The following is a 16,937-nucleotide window of genomic DNA, read 5'->3' as shown; positions in this document are numbered from 1 at the left end:
CCTACACAGTAGGCTTCTTCAGTCGAGTACAGAAAAGTTGATAGAAGCAGAAGAGACTTGAAGACGATGTAATCAGTCCATCACCCTTAAAGTTTTGAGGTGGTCAGTCCCTCAGTCTGGAGAAGACTTTCAGACTTTGGAACAATACTCTTCTCCAGACTGAGGGACTGACCACCTCAAAACTTTAAGGGTGATGGACTGATTACATCGTCTTCAAGTCTCTTCTGCTTCTATCAACTTTTCTGTACTCGACTGAAGAAGCCTACTGTGTAGGCGAAACGTTTCGAAATAAAGATACCTAACTGTTGCATATGTGTCTTACCTAACAACATTCCTTTGTGTAAACCTTAGTAATAGATACCGACAAATTGGTTTAGACAGATACCTGAGCAAACACTACGACATACTTATTAGACAACGTTTCGGTCCTGGGACCTTGATCAAGGTCTGAGGACCAGTGTTTTTCTTAACGGGTGTCTTTCTAAAACGGGTGTCTTTCTAAACGGGTGTCTTTCTAGACGGGTGTCTTTCTAAACGGGTGTCTTTCTAAACGGGTGTCTTTCTAAACGGGTGTCTTTCTAAACGGGTGTCTTTCTAGACGGGTGTCTTTCTAAACGGGTGTTTTTCTTAACGGGTGTCTTTCAAAAACGGGTGTCTTTCTAAACGGGTGTCTTTATAAACGGGTGTCTTTCTAAACGGGTGTCTTTCTAAACGGGTGTCTTTCTAAACGGGTGTCTTTCTAAACGGGTGTCTTTCTAAACGGGTGTCTTTCTAAACGGGTGTCTTTCTAAACGGGTGTCTTTCTAAACGGGTGTCTTTCTAAACGGTTGTCTTTCTAAACGGGTGTCTTTCTAAACGGGTGTCTTTCTAACGGGTGTCTTTCTAACGGGTGTCTTTCTAAACGGGTGTCTTTCTAAACGGGTGTCTTTCTAAACGGGTGTCTTTCTAAACGGGTGTCTTTCTAAACGGGTGTCTTTCTAAACGGGTGTCTTTCTAAACGGGTGTCTTTCTAAACGGGTGTCTTTCTAACGGGTGTCTTTCTAACGGGTGTCTTTCTAAACGGGTGTCTTTCTAAACGGGTGTCTTTCTAAACGGGTGTCTTTCTAAACGGGTGTCTTTCTAAACGGGTGTCTTTCTAAACGGGTGTCTTTCTAAACGGGTGTCTTTCTAACGGGTGTCTTTCTAAACGGGTGTCTTTCTAAACGGGTGTCTTTCTAAACGGGTGTCTTTCTAAACGGGTGTCTTTCTAAACGGGTGTCTTTCTAAACGGGTGTCTTTCTAAACGGGTGTCTTTCTAAACGGGTGTCTTTCTAACGGGTGTCTTTCTAAACGGGTGTCTTTCTAAACGGGTGTCTTTCTAAACGGGTGTCTTTCTAAACGGGTGTCTTTCTAAACGGGTGTCTTTCTAAACGGGTGTCTTTCTAAACGGGTGTCTTTCTAAACGGGTGTCTTTCTAACGGGTGTCTTTCTAAACGGGTGTCTTTCTAAACGGGTGTCTTTCTAAACGGGTGTCTTTCTAAACGGGTGTCTTTCTAAACGGGTGTCTTTCTAACGGGTGTCTTTCTAAACGGGTGTCTTTCTAAACGGGTGTCTTTCTAAACGGGTGTCTTTCTAAACGGGTGTCTTTCTAAACGGGTGTCTTTCTAAACGGGTGTCTTTCTAAACGGGTGTCTTTCTAAACGGGTGTCTTTCTAAACGGGTGTCTTTCTAAACGGGTGTCTTTCTAAACGGGTGTCTTTCTAAACGGGTGTCTTTCTAAACGGGTGTCTTTCTAACGGGTGTCTTTCTAAACGGGTGTCTTTCTAAACGGGTGTCTTTCTAAACGGGTGTCTTTCTAAACGGGTGTCTTTCTAAACGGGTGTCTTTCTAAACGGGTGTCTTTCTAAACGGGTGTCTTTCTAAACGGGTGTCTTTCTAAACGGGTGTCTTTCTAAACGGGTGTCTTTCTAAACGGGTGTCTTTCTAACGGGTGTCTTTCTAACGGGTGTCTTTCTAAACGGGTGTCTTTCTAAACGGGTGTCTTTCTAAACGGGTGTCTTTCTAAACGGGTGTCTTTCTAAACGGGTGTCTTTCTAAACGGGTGTCTTTCTAACGGGTGTCTTTCTAAACGGGTGTCTTTCTAAACGGGTGTCTTTCTAAACGGGTGTCTTTCTAAACGGGTGGCTCTCTATATGATATATTCTTTATATATCAGGAATTATAACTGTCACCAGTAATGTATATTTTATATAATTATGATCTTGATTACCACTAAATAAATTAGATAAAATAGTGATTACTTTCTTCGTGAGTCACTTGTTGGAGCGCGAGTGTAGTGGAGTGGTTATTATGAGCAGGCAACCTGTGTAGTGGAGTGGTTATTATGAGCAGGCAACCTGTGTAGTGGAGTGGTTATTATGAGCAGACAACCTGTGTAGTGGAGTGGTTATTATGAGCAGGCAACCTGTGTAGTGTAGTGGTTATTATGAGCAGGCAACCTGTGTAGTGTAGTGGTTATTATGAGCAGGCAACCTGTGTAGTGTAGTGGTTATTATGAGCAGGCAACCTGTGTAGTGGAGTGGTTATTATGAGCAGGCAACCTGTGTAGTGGAGTGGTTATTATGAGCAGGCAACCTGTGTAGTGTAGTGGTTATTATGAGCAGGCAACCTGTGTAGTGTAGTGGTTATTATGAGCAGGCAACCTGTGTAGTGTAGTGGTTATTATGAGCAGACAACCTGTGTAGTGTAGTGGTTATTATGAGCAGACAACCTGTGTAGTGTAGTGGTTATTATGAGCAGACACCCTGTGTAGTGGAGTGGTTATTATGAGCAGGCAACCTGTGTAGTGTAGTGGTTATTATGAGCAGACAACCTGTGTAGTGTAGTGGTTATTATGAGCAGACAACCTGTGTAGTGTAGTGGTTATTATGAGCAGGCAACCTGTGTAGTGTAGTGGTTATTATGAGCAGGCAACCTGTGTAGTGTAGTGGTTATTATGAGCAGACAACCTGTGTAGTGTAGTGGTTATTATGAGCAGGCAACCTGTGTAGTGTAGTGGTTATTATGAGCAGGCAACCTGTGTAGTGTAGTGGTTATTATGAGCAGACAACCTGTGTAGTGTAGTGGTTATTATGAGCAGGCAACCTGTGTAGTGGAGTGGTTATTATGAGCAGGCAACCTGTGTAGTGTAGTGGTTATTATGAGCAGACAACCTGTGTAGTGTAGTGGTTATTATGAGCAGGCAACCTGTGTAGTGTAGTGGTTATTATGAGCAGGCAACCTGTGTAGTGTAGTGGTTATTATGAGCAGGCAACCTGTGTAGTGTAGTGGTTATTATGAGCAGGCAACCTGTGTAGTGTAGTGGTTATTATGAGCAGACACCCTGTGTAGTGGAGTGGTTATTATGAGCAGACAACCTGTGTAGTGTAGTGGTTATTATGAGCAGACAACCTGTGTAGTGTAGTGGTTATTATGAGCAGGCAACCTGTGTAGTGGAGTGGTTATTATGAGCAGGCAACCTGTGTAGTGTAGTGGTTATTATGAGCAGACAACCTGTGTAGTGGAGTGGTTATTATGAGCAGGCAACCTGTGTAATGGAGTGGTTATTATGAGCAGGGAACCTGTGTAGTGGAGTGGTTATTATAAGCAGGCAACCTGTGTAATGGAGTGGTTATTATGAGCAGGCAACCTGTGTAGTGGAGTGGTTATTATGAGCAGGCAACCTGTGTAGTGGTGTGGTTAGTATGAGCAGGCAACCTGTGTACTGGAGTGGTTATTATGAGCAGGCAACCTGTGTAGTGGAGTGGTTATTATAAGCAGGCAACCTGTGTAGTGGAGTGGTTATTATGAGCAGACAACCTGTGTACTGGAGTGGTTATTATGAGCAGGCAACCTGTGTAATGGAGTGGTTATTATGAGCAGGCAACCTATGTAGTGGAGTGGTTATTATGAGCAGACAACCTGTGGAGTGGAGTGGTTATTATGAGCAGGCAACCTGTGTAGTGGAGTGGTTATTATGAGCAGGCAACCTGTGTAGTGTAGTGGTTATTTTGAGCAGACAACCTGTGGAGTGGAGTGGTTATTATGAGCAGGCAACCTGTGTAGTGGAGTGGTTATTATGAGCAGGCAACCTGTGTAGTGGAGTGGTTATTATGAGCAGGCAACCTGCGTAATGGAGTGGTTAGTATGAGCAGGCAACCTGTGTAGTGTAGTTGTTATTATGAGCAGGCAACCTGTGTAGTGGAGTGGTTATTATGAGCAGGCAACCTGTGTAGTGGAGTGGTTATTATGAGCAGGCAACCTGTGTAATGGAGTGGTTATTATGAGCAGGCAACCTGCGTAATGGAGGGGTTATTATGAGCAGGCAACCTGTGTAGTGGAGTGGTTATTATGAGCAGGCAACCTGCGTAGTGGGGTGGTTATTATGAGCAGGCAACCTGTGTAGTGGAGTGGTTATTATGAGCAGGCAACCTGTGTAATGGAGTGGTTATTATGAGCAGGCAACCTGCGTAGTGGGGTGGTTATTATGAGCAGGCAACCTGTGTAGTGGAGTGGTTATTATGAGCAGGCAACCTGTGTAGTGTAGTGGTTATTATGAGCAGGCAACCTGTGTAGTGTAGTGGTTATTATGAGCAGGCAACCTGTGTAGTGGAGTTATTATGAGCAGGCAACCTGCGTAATGGAGTGGTTATTATGAGCAGGCAACCTGTGTAGTGGAGTGGTTATTATGAGCAGGCAACCTGTGTAGTGGAGTGGTTATTATGAGCAGGCAACCTGCGTAGTGGAGTGGTTATTATGAGCAGGCAACCTGTGTAGTGGATTGGTTATTATGAGCAGGCAACATGTGTAGTGGAGTGGTTATTATGAGCAGGCAACCTGCGTAGTGGAGTGGTTATTATGAGCAGGCAACCTGCGTAGTGGAGTGGTTATTATGAGCAGGCAACCTCTGTAGTGGAGTGGGTATTATGAGCAGGCAACCTGTGTAATGGAGTGGTTATTATGAGCAGGCAACCTGTGTAGTGTAGTGGTTATTATGAGCAGGCAACCTGTGTAGTGGATTGGTTATTATGAGCAGGCAACCTGTGTAGTGTAGTGGTTATTATGAGCAGGCAACCTGTGTAGTGGATTGGTTATTATGAGCAGGCAACCTGTGTAGTGGATTGGTTATTATGCAGGCAACCTGTGTAGTGGAGTGGTTATTATGAGCAGGCAACCTGTGTAGTGTAGTGGTTATTATGAGCAGGCAACCTGTGTAGTGGATTGGTTATTATGAGCAGGCAACCTGTGTAGTGGAGTGGTTATTATGAGCAGGCAACCTGTGTAGTGTAGTGGTTATTATGAGCAGGCAACCTGTGTAATGGAGTGGTTATTATGAGCAGGCAACCTGTGTAATGTAATGGTTATTATGAACAGGCACCCTGTGTATTGGAGTGGTTATTATGAGCAGGCAACCTGTGTAATGGAGTGGTTATTATGAGCAGGCAACCTGTGTAGTGGAGTGGTTATTATGAGCAGGCAACCTGCGTAATGGAGTGGTTAGTATGAGCAGGCAACCTGTGTAGTGGAGTGGTTATTATGAGCAGGCAACCTGTGTAGTGGTGTGGTTATTATGAGCAGGCAACCTGCGTAGTGGAGTGGTTATTATGAGCAGACAACCTGTGTAGTGGTGTGGTTATTATGAGCAGGCAACCTGCGTAGTGGAGTGGTTATTATGAGCAGACAACCTGTGTAGTGGAGTGGTTATTATGAGCAGACAACCTGTGTAGTGGAGTGGTTATTATGCAGGCAACCTGTGTAGTGGAGTGGTTATTATGAGCAGGCAACCTGTGTAGTGGAGTGGTTATTATGCAGGCAACCTGTGTAGTGGAGTGGTTATTATGCAGGCAACCTGTGTAGTGGAGTGGTTATTATGAGCAGACAACCTGTGTAGTGGAGTGGTTATTATGAGCAGACAACCTGTGTAGTGGAGTGGTTATTATGCAGGCAACCTGTGTAGTGGAGTGGTTATTATGCAGGCAACCTGTGTAGTGGAGTGGTTATTATGAGCAGACAACCTGTGTAGTGGAGTGGTTATTATGAGCAGGCAACCTGTGTAGTGGAGTGGTTATTATGAGCAGACAACCTGTGTAGTGGAGTGGTTATTATGAGCAGGCAACCTGTGTAGTGGAGTGGTTATTATGAGCAGGCAACCTGTGTAGTGGAGTGGTTATTATGAGCAGGCAACCTGTGTAGTGGAGTGGTTATTATGAGCAGACAACCTGTGTAGTGGAGTGGTTATTATGAGCAGACAACCTGTGTAGTGGAGTGGTTATTATGAGCAGGCAACCTGTGTAGTGGAGTGGTTATTATGCAGGCAACCTGTGTAGTGGAGTGGTTATTATGCAGGCAACCTGTGTAGTGGAGTGGTTATTATGAGCAGACAACCTGTGTAGTGGAGTGGTTATTATGCAGGCAACCTGTGTAGTGGAGTGGTTATTATGAGCAGACAACCTGTGTAGTGGAGTGGTTATTATGCAGGCAACCTGTGTAGTGGAGTGGTTATTATGCAGGCAACCTGTGTAGTGGAGTGGTTATTATGAGCAGACAACCTGTGTAGTGGAGTGGTTATTATGAGCAGACAACCTGTGTAGTGGAGTGGTTATTATGAGCAGGCAACCTGTGTAGTGTAGTGGTTATTATGAGCAGGCAACCTGTGTAGTGGAGTGGTTATTATGCAGGCAACCTGTGTAGTGTAGTGGTTATTATGAGCAGGCAACCTGTGTAGTGGAGTGGTTATTATGAGCAGGCAACCTGTGTAGTGGAGTGGTTATTATGAGCAGGCAACCTGTGTAGTGTAGTGGTTATTATGAGCAGGCAACCTGTGTAGTGGAGTGGTTATTATGAGCAGGCAACCTGTGTAGTGGAGTGGTTATTATGAGCAGGCAACCTGTGTAGTGGAGTGGTTATTATAAGCAGGCAACCTGTGTAGTGGAGTGGTTATTATGAGCAGGCAACCTGTGTAGTGGAGTGGTTATTATAAGCAGGCAACCTGTGTAGTGGAGTGGTTATTATGAGCAGGCAACCTGTGTAGTGGAGTGGTTATTATGAGCAGGCAACCTGTGTAGTGTAGTGGTTATTATGAGCAGGCAACCTGTGTAGTGTAGTGGTTATTATGAGCAGACAACCTGTGTAGTGTAGTGGTTATTATGAGCAGGCAACCTGTGTAGTGGAGTGGTTATTATAAGCAGGCAACCTGTGTAGTGGAGTGGTTATTATGAGCAGGCAACCTGTGTAGTGGAGTGGTTATTATGAGCAGGCAACCTGCAAAGTGTGGGGACAAGACTAAACTGTCATGCAACCACCACTACCACCACCACCCACCACCCACCACCGCTACCACCACTACTCACAACCACCACTACCACTGCCCACAACCACCACTACCACCATCACCCACAACCACCACTACCACCACCCACAACCACCACTACCACCACCCACAACCACCACTCCCATCACCCACAACCACCACTACCACCACCACCCACAACCACCACTACCACCATCACCCACAACCACCAATACCACCACCACCCACAACCACCACTACCACCATCACCCACAACCACCAATACCACCATCACCCACAACCACCCCCACCCCCCGCAATCATCACCATCACTACCTACCCTCCCACCACCCATACTTTTAATATACCTTTGATCTTCCTGTTCTAAAACCATACTGGTTTGAGTTATGCCGATTGTGCTGTTCCATGAAATTTGTAATCTGCCGTCCCATTATTCTTTCGATGATTTTTACGATGTGGGAAGTTAGGTCTACTGGTCTGTAATTTTTAGCTAGTGCTCTACTACCTCCCTCCACACAGTTACCTCTACCCATCCTTCCACCACCCACAACCCCCAACCCCCTTACCAACCTTCCACCACCCACAACCACCAACCCCCTTACCAACCTTCCACCACCCACAACCACCAACCCCTTTACCAACCTTCCACCACCCACAACCACCAACCCCCTTACCAACCTTCCACCACCCACAACCACCAACCCCCTTACCAACCTTCCACCACCCACAACCACCAACCCCCTTACCAACCTTCCACCACCCACAACCACCAACCCCCTTACCAACCTTCCACCACCCACAACCCCCAACCCCCTTACTAACCTTCCACCACCCACAACCACCAACCCCCTTACCAACCTTTCAACACCCACAACCACCAACCCCCTTACCAACCTTCCACCACCCACAACCACCAACCCCCTTACCAACCTTCCACCACCCACAACCCCCAACCCCCTTACTAACCTTCCACCACCCACAACCACCAACCCCCTTACCAACCTTTCAACACCCACAACCACCAACCCCCTTACCAACCTTCCACCACCCACAACCACCAACCCCCTTACCAACCTTCCACCACCCACAACCCCCAACCCCCTTACCAACCTTCCACCACCCACAACCACCAACCCCCTTACCAACCTTCCACCACCCACAACCACCAACCCCTTTACCAACCTTCCACCACCCACAACCACCAACCCCCTTACCAACCTTCCACCACCCACAACCACCAACCCCCTTACCAACCTTCCACCACCCACAACCACCAACCCCCTTACCAACCTTCCACCACCCACAACCCCCAACCCCCTTACTAACCTTCCACCACCCACAACCACCAACCCCCTTACCAACCTTTCAACACCCACAACCACCAACCCCCTTAGCAACCTTCCACCACCCACAACCACCCTTGCCCATCCTTCCACCACCCACAACCACCCTTGCCCATCCTTCCACCACCCACAACCACCCTTAACAACCTTCCACCACCCTTACCCATCCTTCCACCACCCACAACCACCCTTACCCATCCTTCCACCACCCACAACCACCCTTGCCCATCCTTCCACCACCCACAACCACCCTTAACAACCTTCCACCACCCTTACCCATCCTTCCACCACCCACAACCACCCTTACCCATCCTTCCACCACCCACAACCACCCTTGCCCATCCTTCCACCACCCACAACCACCCTTGCCCATCCTTCCACCACCCACAACCACCCTTAACAACCTTCCACCACCCTTACCCATCCTTCCACCACCCACAACCACCCTTACCCATCCTTCCACCACCCACAACCACCCTTGCCCATCCTTCCACCACCCACAACCACCCTTGCCCATCCTTCCACCACCCATAACCACCCTTAACAACCTTCCACCACCCTTGCCCATCCTTCCACCACCCACAACCACCCTTACCCATCCTTCCACCACTGCTCGTACCTCCCCCATCCATATCTTCCACCCATCAAGAAGTTTATTCAGGTATACACAAATACAGTTACACAGGTCATCACACACAGCAGTATGTGTGTAGACAACCTGGGATAACATGTGTGTAGACAACCTGGGATAACATGTGTGTAGACAACCTGGGATAACATGTGTGTAGACAACCTGGGATAACATGTGTGTAGACAACCTGGGATAACATGTGTGTAGACAACCTGGGATAACATGTGTGTAGACAACCTGGGATAACATGTGTGTAGACAACCTGGGATAACATGTGTATAGACAACCTGGGATAACATGTGTGTAGACAACCTGGGATAACATGTGTGTAGACAACCTGGGATAACATGTGTGTAGACAACCTGGGATAACATGTGTGTAGACAACCTGGGATAACATGTGTGTAGACAACCTGGGATAACATGTGTATAGACAACCTGGGATAACATGTGTGTAGACAACCTGGGATAACATGTGTATAGACAACCTGGGATAACATGTGTGTAGACAACCTGGGATAACATGTGTGTAGACAACCTGGGATAACATGTGTGTAGACAACCTGGGATAACATGTGTGTAGACAACCTGGGATAACATGTGTGTAGACAACCTGGGATAACATGTGTGTAGACAACCTGGGATAACATGTGTGTAGACAACCTGGGATAACATGTGTGTAGACAACCTGGGATAACATGTGTGTAGACAACCTGGGATAACATGTGTGTAGACAACCTGGGGTAACATGTGTGTAGACAACCTGGGATAACATGTGTGTAGACAACCTGGGATAACATGTGTGTAGACAACCTGGGATAACATGTGTGTAGACAACCTGGGATAACATGTGTGTAGACAACCTGGGATAACATATGTGTAGACAACCTGGGATAACATGTGTGTAGACAACCTGGGATAACATGTGTGTAGACAACCTGGGATAACATGTGTGTAGACAACCTGGGATAACATGTGTGTAGACAACCTGGGATAACATGTGTGTAGACAACCTGGGATAACATGTGTGTAGACAACCTGGGATAACATGTGTGTAGACAACCTGGGATAACATGTGTGTAGACAACCTGGGATAACATATGTGTAGACAACCTGGGATAACATGTGTGTAGACAACCTGGGATAACATGTGTGTAGACAACCTGGGATAACATGTGTGTAGACAACCTGGGATAACATGTGTGTAGACAACCTGGGATAACATGTGTGTAGACAACCTGGGATAACATGTGTGTAGACAACCTGGGATAACATGTGTGTAGACAACCTGGGATAACATGTGTGTAGACAACCTGGGATAACATGTGTGTAGACAACCTGGGATAACGTGTGTAGACAACCTGGGATAACATATGTGTAGACAACCTGGGATAACATGTGTGTAGACAACCTGGGATAACATGTGTGTAGACAACCTGGGATAACATGTGTGTAGACAACCTGGGATAACATGTGTGTAGACAACCTGGGATAACATGTGTGTAGACAACCTGGGTGTGTAGACAACCTGGGATAACATGTGTGTAGACAACCTGGGATAACATGTGTGTAGACAACCTGGGATAACATGTGTGTAGACAACCTGGGATAACATGTGTGTAGACAACCTGGGATAACATGTGTGTAGACAACCTGGGATAACATATGTGTAGACAACCTGGGATAACATGTGTGTAGACAACCTGGGATAACATGTGTGTAGACAACCTGGGATAACATGTGTGTAGACAACCTGGGATAACATGTGTGTAGACAACCTGGGATAACATGTGTGTAGACAACCTGGGATAACATGTGTGTAGACAACCTGGGATAACATGTGTGTAGACAACCTGGGATAACATGTGTGTAGACAACCTGGGATAACATGTGTGTAGACAACCTGGGATAACGTGTGTAGACAACCTGGGATAACATGTGTGTAGACAACCTGGGATAACATGTGTGTAGACAACCTGGGATAACATGTGTGTAGACAACCTGAGATAACATGTGTGTAGACAACCTGGGATAGCCCAAAAAAGTCAGAGTGACTTATTTCCAATGTATGACTGTTTATATTTATTCCGTTAATATTATAAGGATATATATCCATATTTTGGTATCTGTAATTATGCAAGTGATTATGAATGGTTGTTATTTGATATTATAAACACATGCTGAACCTACTGATGTTCGATGAATAAGACACTTGTGTAACACTTGGGAATCTTTATTTTGGAAACGTTTCGTCTGTCAATAACTTCTTCAGTCCACTGCAGACAAACGGTGGAAGATGAGGAGGAGTTTGAGGTAATCAGTCCCTGAGCCTGGAGTTGATGTGTTTAGTCCTTTGATGGACTAAACACATCGACTCCAGGCTCAGGAGTCGATGTTGAGGTATATATATATATATATATATATATATATATATATATATATATATATATATATATATATATATATATATATATATATATATATATAGTGTATCATAATTGAATCATCATATACATTATTGTCTGTGTGGCATCTTCAGTACACACAAAGTTGTTTTCTGCCGGTTGCTTGATCATTCTGGTATTCAAGGTAATGAACTGGTACACAGTTACCAAAAGTTGTCTTGCAGAGTTCCTCCCATTTCCCAGGCGCTGTATAACCCCTATGTGTTTAGCGCTTCTCCATGAATATTATATTATTATTACAATTATTATTATTATTATTATTATTATTATTATTATTATTATTATTATACGGTTAAAAAGTCTTCCACTGGGAGATCGTTGACGACGTTGTTGGTCAGAGTTACTGACCAAACTCTTTAATATAACCATAGTTGGGTTTCTCACTATTCTCGTTTCATTGTTGTGGGTGGAGACAAGTCGTACTGTCACGACTGTGTTGTACAACTCACGCTCATACGTGGTTATTTCACAGCAAGGTCCCCAGGACAAGGCAAAACCTGGCAAGTTGTCTTCACAGTATTACACCTGGAGAGGGTTCCAGGGGTCAACGCCCCCGCGGCCCTGTCTGTGACCAGGCCTCATGGTACATCATGGCCTAATCAACCAGGTTGTTACTGTTGGCCGCACGCAACTCGACGTACGAACCACAGCCTGGCTGGTCAGGTAGTGGCTTTAGGTTCCTGTCCAGTGCCTGCCTGAAGTGAGCCAGGGGTCTATCGTATGATTAATTTTACCATTCGTTATAGAGGAAATGCTCTTCATTTTCGACCTTTCTTCCAACACACTGACAAGTTTACAATGTGATGTAGCTATACGACTTCATAGATAAAACTTATTCACTGCACACTCACTCCCTCCTCTCACCCTTTACATTGTTGACTTTAACATCATCACTACTTCATTATGCAACACTGAATGATCCACACGGGTTTGGCTTTTTGTGTGTGTAAATATGCTACTAATCATAACGGTAAGTAGTAGTGAGCATGGACTGATGTTGTTTCTGGGAGGACAGGGTGCTGCATGGTGGAGTTGCGTCTGGCCTGACACACGTCACTGACGACTTCCAGCCTTCCCTCTACCATGTCAAGGGCAAGAGGACCACAGTCGTCAAGCAGCTACATAAGGTATGCTTTACTATGTTGTTCACAGAACACCACACACACACACACACACATACACACACACACATGCACATCAAGAGGTATGTGAGGAGCTCAACACGAGATTTAAGGAAGTATTTACAGTAGAGTCAGGAAGGACTCTGGGGGGACAGACCAGATGGGGACACCAGCAAGGAATACACCAACAAGTGTTGGACGACATACATACAGATGAGGAGGAGGTGAAGAAACTGCTAAGGGACATCGATACCTCAAAGGCAATGGGACCGGACAACATCTCTCCGTGGGTCCTTAGAGAGGGAGCAGATATGTTGTGCGTGCCACTTACCACAATCTTCAACACATCCCTGGAAACTGGGCAACTACCTGAGGTATGGAAGACGGCAAATGTAGTTCCCATTTTCAAAAAAGGAGACAGAAAAGAGGCACTAAACTATAGACCTGTGTCATTGACGTGTATAGTATGCAAAATTATGGAGAAGATTATCAGGAGGAGAGTGGTGGAGCACCTGGAACGGAACAGGAGTATAAATGCCAACCAGCACGGATTCACGGAAGGCAAATCCTGTGTCACAAACCTTCTGGAGTTTTATGATAAAATAACAGAAGTAAGACAAGAGAGAGAGGGGTGGGTTGATTGCATCTTCTTGGACTGCAAGAAGGCCTTTGACACAGTTCCTCACAAGAGATTAGTGCAGAAGCTAGAGCATCAGGCGCATATAACAGGAAGGGCACTGCAATGGATCAGAGAATACCTGACAGGGAGGCAACAACGAGTCATGGTACGTAATGATGTATCACAGTGGGCACCTGTGACGAGCGGGGTCCCACAGGGGTCGGTCCTAGGACCAGTGCTATTTTTGGTATATGTGAACGACATGACGGAAGGGTTAGACTCAGAAGTGTCCCTGTTTGCAGATGATGTGAAGTTAATGAGGAGAATTAAATCTGATGAGGACCAGGCAGGACTTCAAAGAGACCTGGACAGACTGGACACCTGGTCCAGCAAATGGCTTCTCGAATTTAATCCTGCCAAATGCAAAGTCATGAAGATAGGGGAAGGGCACAGAAGACCACAGACAGAGTATAGGCTAGGTGGCCAAAGACTGCAAACCTCACTCAAGGAGAAAGATCTTGGGGTGAGTATAACACCGAGCATGTCTCCGGAAGCACACATCAATCAGATAACTGCTGCAGCATATGGGCGCCTGGCAAACCTGAGAACAGCATTCCGATACCTTAGTAAGGAATCATTCAAGACACTGTACACCGTGTATGTCAGGCCCATACTGGAGTATGCAGCACCTGTTTGGAACCCGCACTTGATAAAGCACGTCAAGAAACTAGAGAAAGTACAAAGGTTTGCGACAAGGTTAGTTCCAGAGCTAAGGGGAATGTCCTATGAAGAAAGATTAAGGGAAATCGGCCTGACGACACTGGAGGACAGGAGGGTCAGGGGAGACATGATAACGACATATAAAATACTGCGTGGAATAGACAAGGTGGACAAAGACAGGATGTTCCAGGGAGGGGACACAGAAACAAGAGGCCACAATTGGAAGTTGAAGACACAAATGAGTCAGAGAGATAGTAGGAAGTATTTCTTCAGTCATAGAGTTGTAAGGCAGTGGAATAGCCTAGAAAATGACGTAGTGGAGGCAGGAACCATACACAGTTTTAAGACGAGGTTTGATAAAGCTCATGGAGCGGGGAGAGAGAGGGCCTAGTAGCAACCGGTGAAGAGGCGGGGCCAGGAGCTAGGACTCGACCCCTGCAACCACAAATAGGTGAGTACAAATAGGTGAGTACACACACACACACACACACACACACACACACACACACAAACACACACACACACACACACACACACACACACACACACACATACACACACATACACACACACACACACACACACACACACACACACACACACACACACACACACACACACAAACACACACACACACACACACACACACACACACACAGAGTAGTCAGTAAGTGGAATAGTTTGGGAAGCGATGTAGTGGAGGCAGGATCCATACATAGCTTTAAGCAGAGGTATGATAAAGCTCACGGCTCGGGGAGAGTGACCTAGTAGCGATCAGTGAAGAGGCGGGGCCAGGAGCTCGGACTCGACCCCCGCAACCTCAACTAGGTGAGTACAACTAGGTGAGGTGAGTACACACACACACGCACGCACATGCACACACAGGTGTCTAATCGACATGTGCCTAGGACAAAATGGTAACTAACTAACTAACACACGTGAAGCAGTATCGCTAAATAGTGCTCCCAGGATTTAGCGTTCTAGTGGGTGTCCTAAGATATTATTAGCGGTCATCTTACGTGAGTGAATCAGTGAACATACCTACAAGAGTATAACAGCTTTCAAGAGTGCGAATAACGTGATAAGATCAAGAATTTTACAATTTAAATTTGAATGAACGTTGAGTGAGGGAGGCCCCTCAAGGAAGGTTCCTTGATGTTGGTGAGGGGCTCTTGATTTGGGGAATTGGATCTGTGCTCCAGTTCCCCGAATTAAGCCTGAATGCCTTCCACATCCCCCCTAGGCGCTGTATAATCCTCCGGGTTTAGCGCTTCCCCCTTGATTATAATAATAATAATGAATGGTGAGTGAGGGAGGGTACCAGTCAGCTGATCAGGCTGCTGGCCGCAGTGTTGACACAAAATATCCAAACAGTTAATTGGGTTAACGGTGTGATCTGAAATATTAACAAATACATATATTGGTTGGTTATAGCAGCAGTGTAGTGATAAGGTCATAAAAGAGTGATAAGTAAATACTGAAAGTAAGAAAAAATTAGTCGATCCTCAGCTGTTGGTGTTGTGAATGTAGTTAATATCATCAGATTTGTTATGACCATAATACTGTACTAAAGAAAAAAAGAGTCTTAAAAGAAAAAGAAAATAAAAACTTGAATGCATGATAAAGTTCCTGAAGGAGTTACAAAATTGAAGGAGTTGATAGCAGCCGACCAGCAGGAACCTCCATTGTTGTGCAGACATCACTTGTCTATGTGTGGTTAATTTTGGTTAGTGTCTAAAGTCTCAGTGTCTCGCCCTGCTGGTTGTATGCTATACCATCACTCTCTCCCTATTTCAGTACCAGGAGATAGATAGCGGTAACCCTGATAATATTTAGTAAATTATCTAAATATCTTCAGAAGAGTTGTGTAGCATAGTAACCCCTCCCCCCCCCCCTCTTTCTGACAGTGACAAGCAAGTAAACAAGTACGTACGCACATACAAACACACGTGTTCACCAGTAATTATTATTATAATAAACATTAGTATGTATTAATAAGGAATTGAGTGAGAAAAAATAATCCTATAATCTTCAAAAAAGTAATGTAGCCTAGTGTTCAAAGTTCTGGGCTGGTAGAGTACTGGTGAACCAAGAACAATAACAAATAGTGTTAACGTGACCCCCCTCTTTTTCAAAGAACGACAAGCTAGTAAACACACACACACAAACACAAGTGTACACAGTAAATATTATATAGTATATATTAGTGTATATTAATAAGGAATTGATTGTGAAAAAATTTTATAATCTTCAAAAGAGTAGCGTAGCCTAGCCTAGTGTGCGCACGCACACACATACACCGACACACACATACACCCACACACCAAAGGCCTAGTGTCTAATCGACATGTGCCTAGGACCAAATGGTAACTAACACACACATGCATACACATACAACAGGCCTAGTGTCTAATCGGCATGTGCCTAGGACCAAATGGTAACTAACACTCATACACACACTCATACACACACTCATACACACACACACACACACACACACACACACACACACACACACACACACACACACACATACATATGCATGCACATACAACAGGCCTAGTGTCTAATCGACATGTGCCTAGGACCAAATGGTAACTAACACACATACACACACACACACACACACACACACACACACACACACACACACACACACACACACACACACACACACACACACACACACACATACATACACATGCATGCACA

At 45.3% G+C, this 16,937-nt stretch overlaps 1 protein-coding gene across 2 annotated transcripts in view; it reads left to right on the top strand.

Moving 5' to 3' along the window:
• LOC128691192 (villin-1) overlaps positions 1–16,937 on the top strand; it is a 165,975-nt gene that overhangs the window by 87,265 nt on the left and 61,773 nt on the right. For both annotated transcript variants that reach the window (XM_053780050.2, XM_053780051.2), the window contains one exon: positions 12,781–12,892. In XM_053780050.2, coding sequence (XP_053636025.2) covers positions 12,781–12,892 — 112 coding nt within the window. The remainder of the gene's footprint in view (positions 1–12,780; positions 12,893–16,937) is intronic.

Source organism: Cherax quadricarinatus, chromosome 27 (assembly GCF_038502225.1).
Source record: "Cherax quadricarinatus isolate ZL_2023a chromosome 27, ASM3850222v1, whole genome shotgun sequence".
Lineage (NCBI taxonomy): Eukaryota > Metazoa > Arthropoda > Malacostraca > Decapoda > Parastacidae > Cherax > Cherax quadricarinatus.
This window is presented reverse-complemented; position numbering and strand designations above follow the sequence as displayed.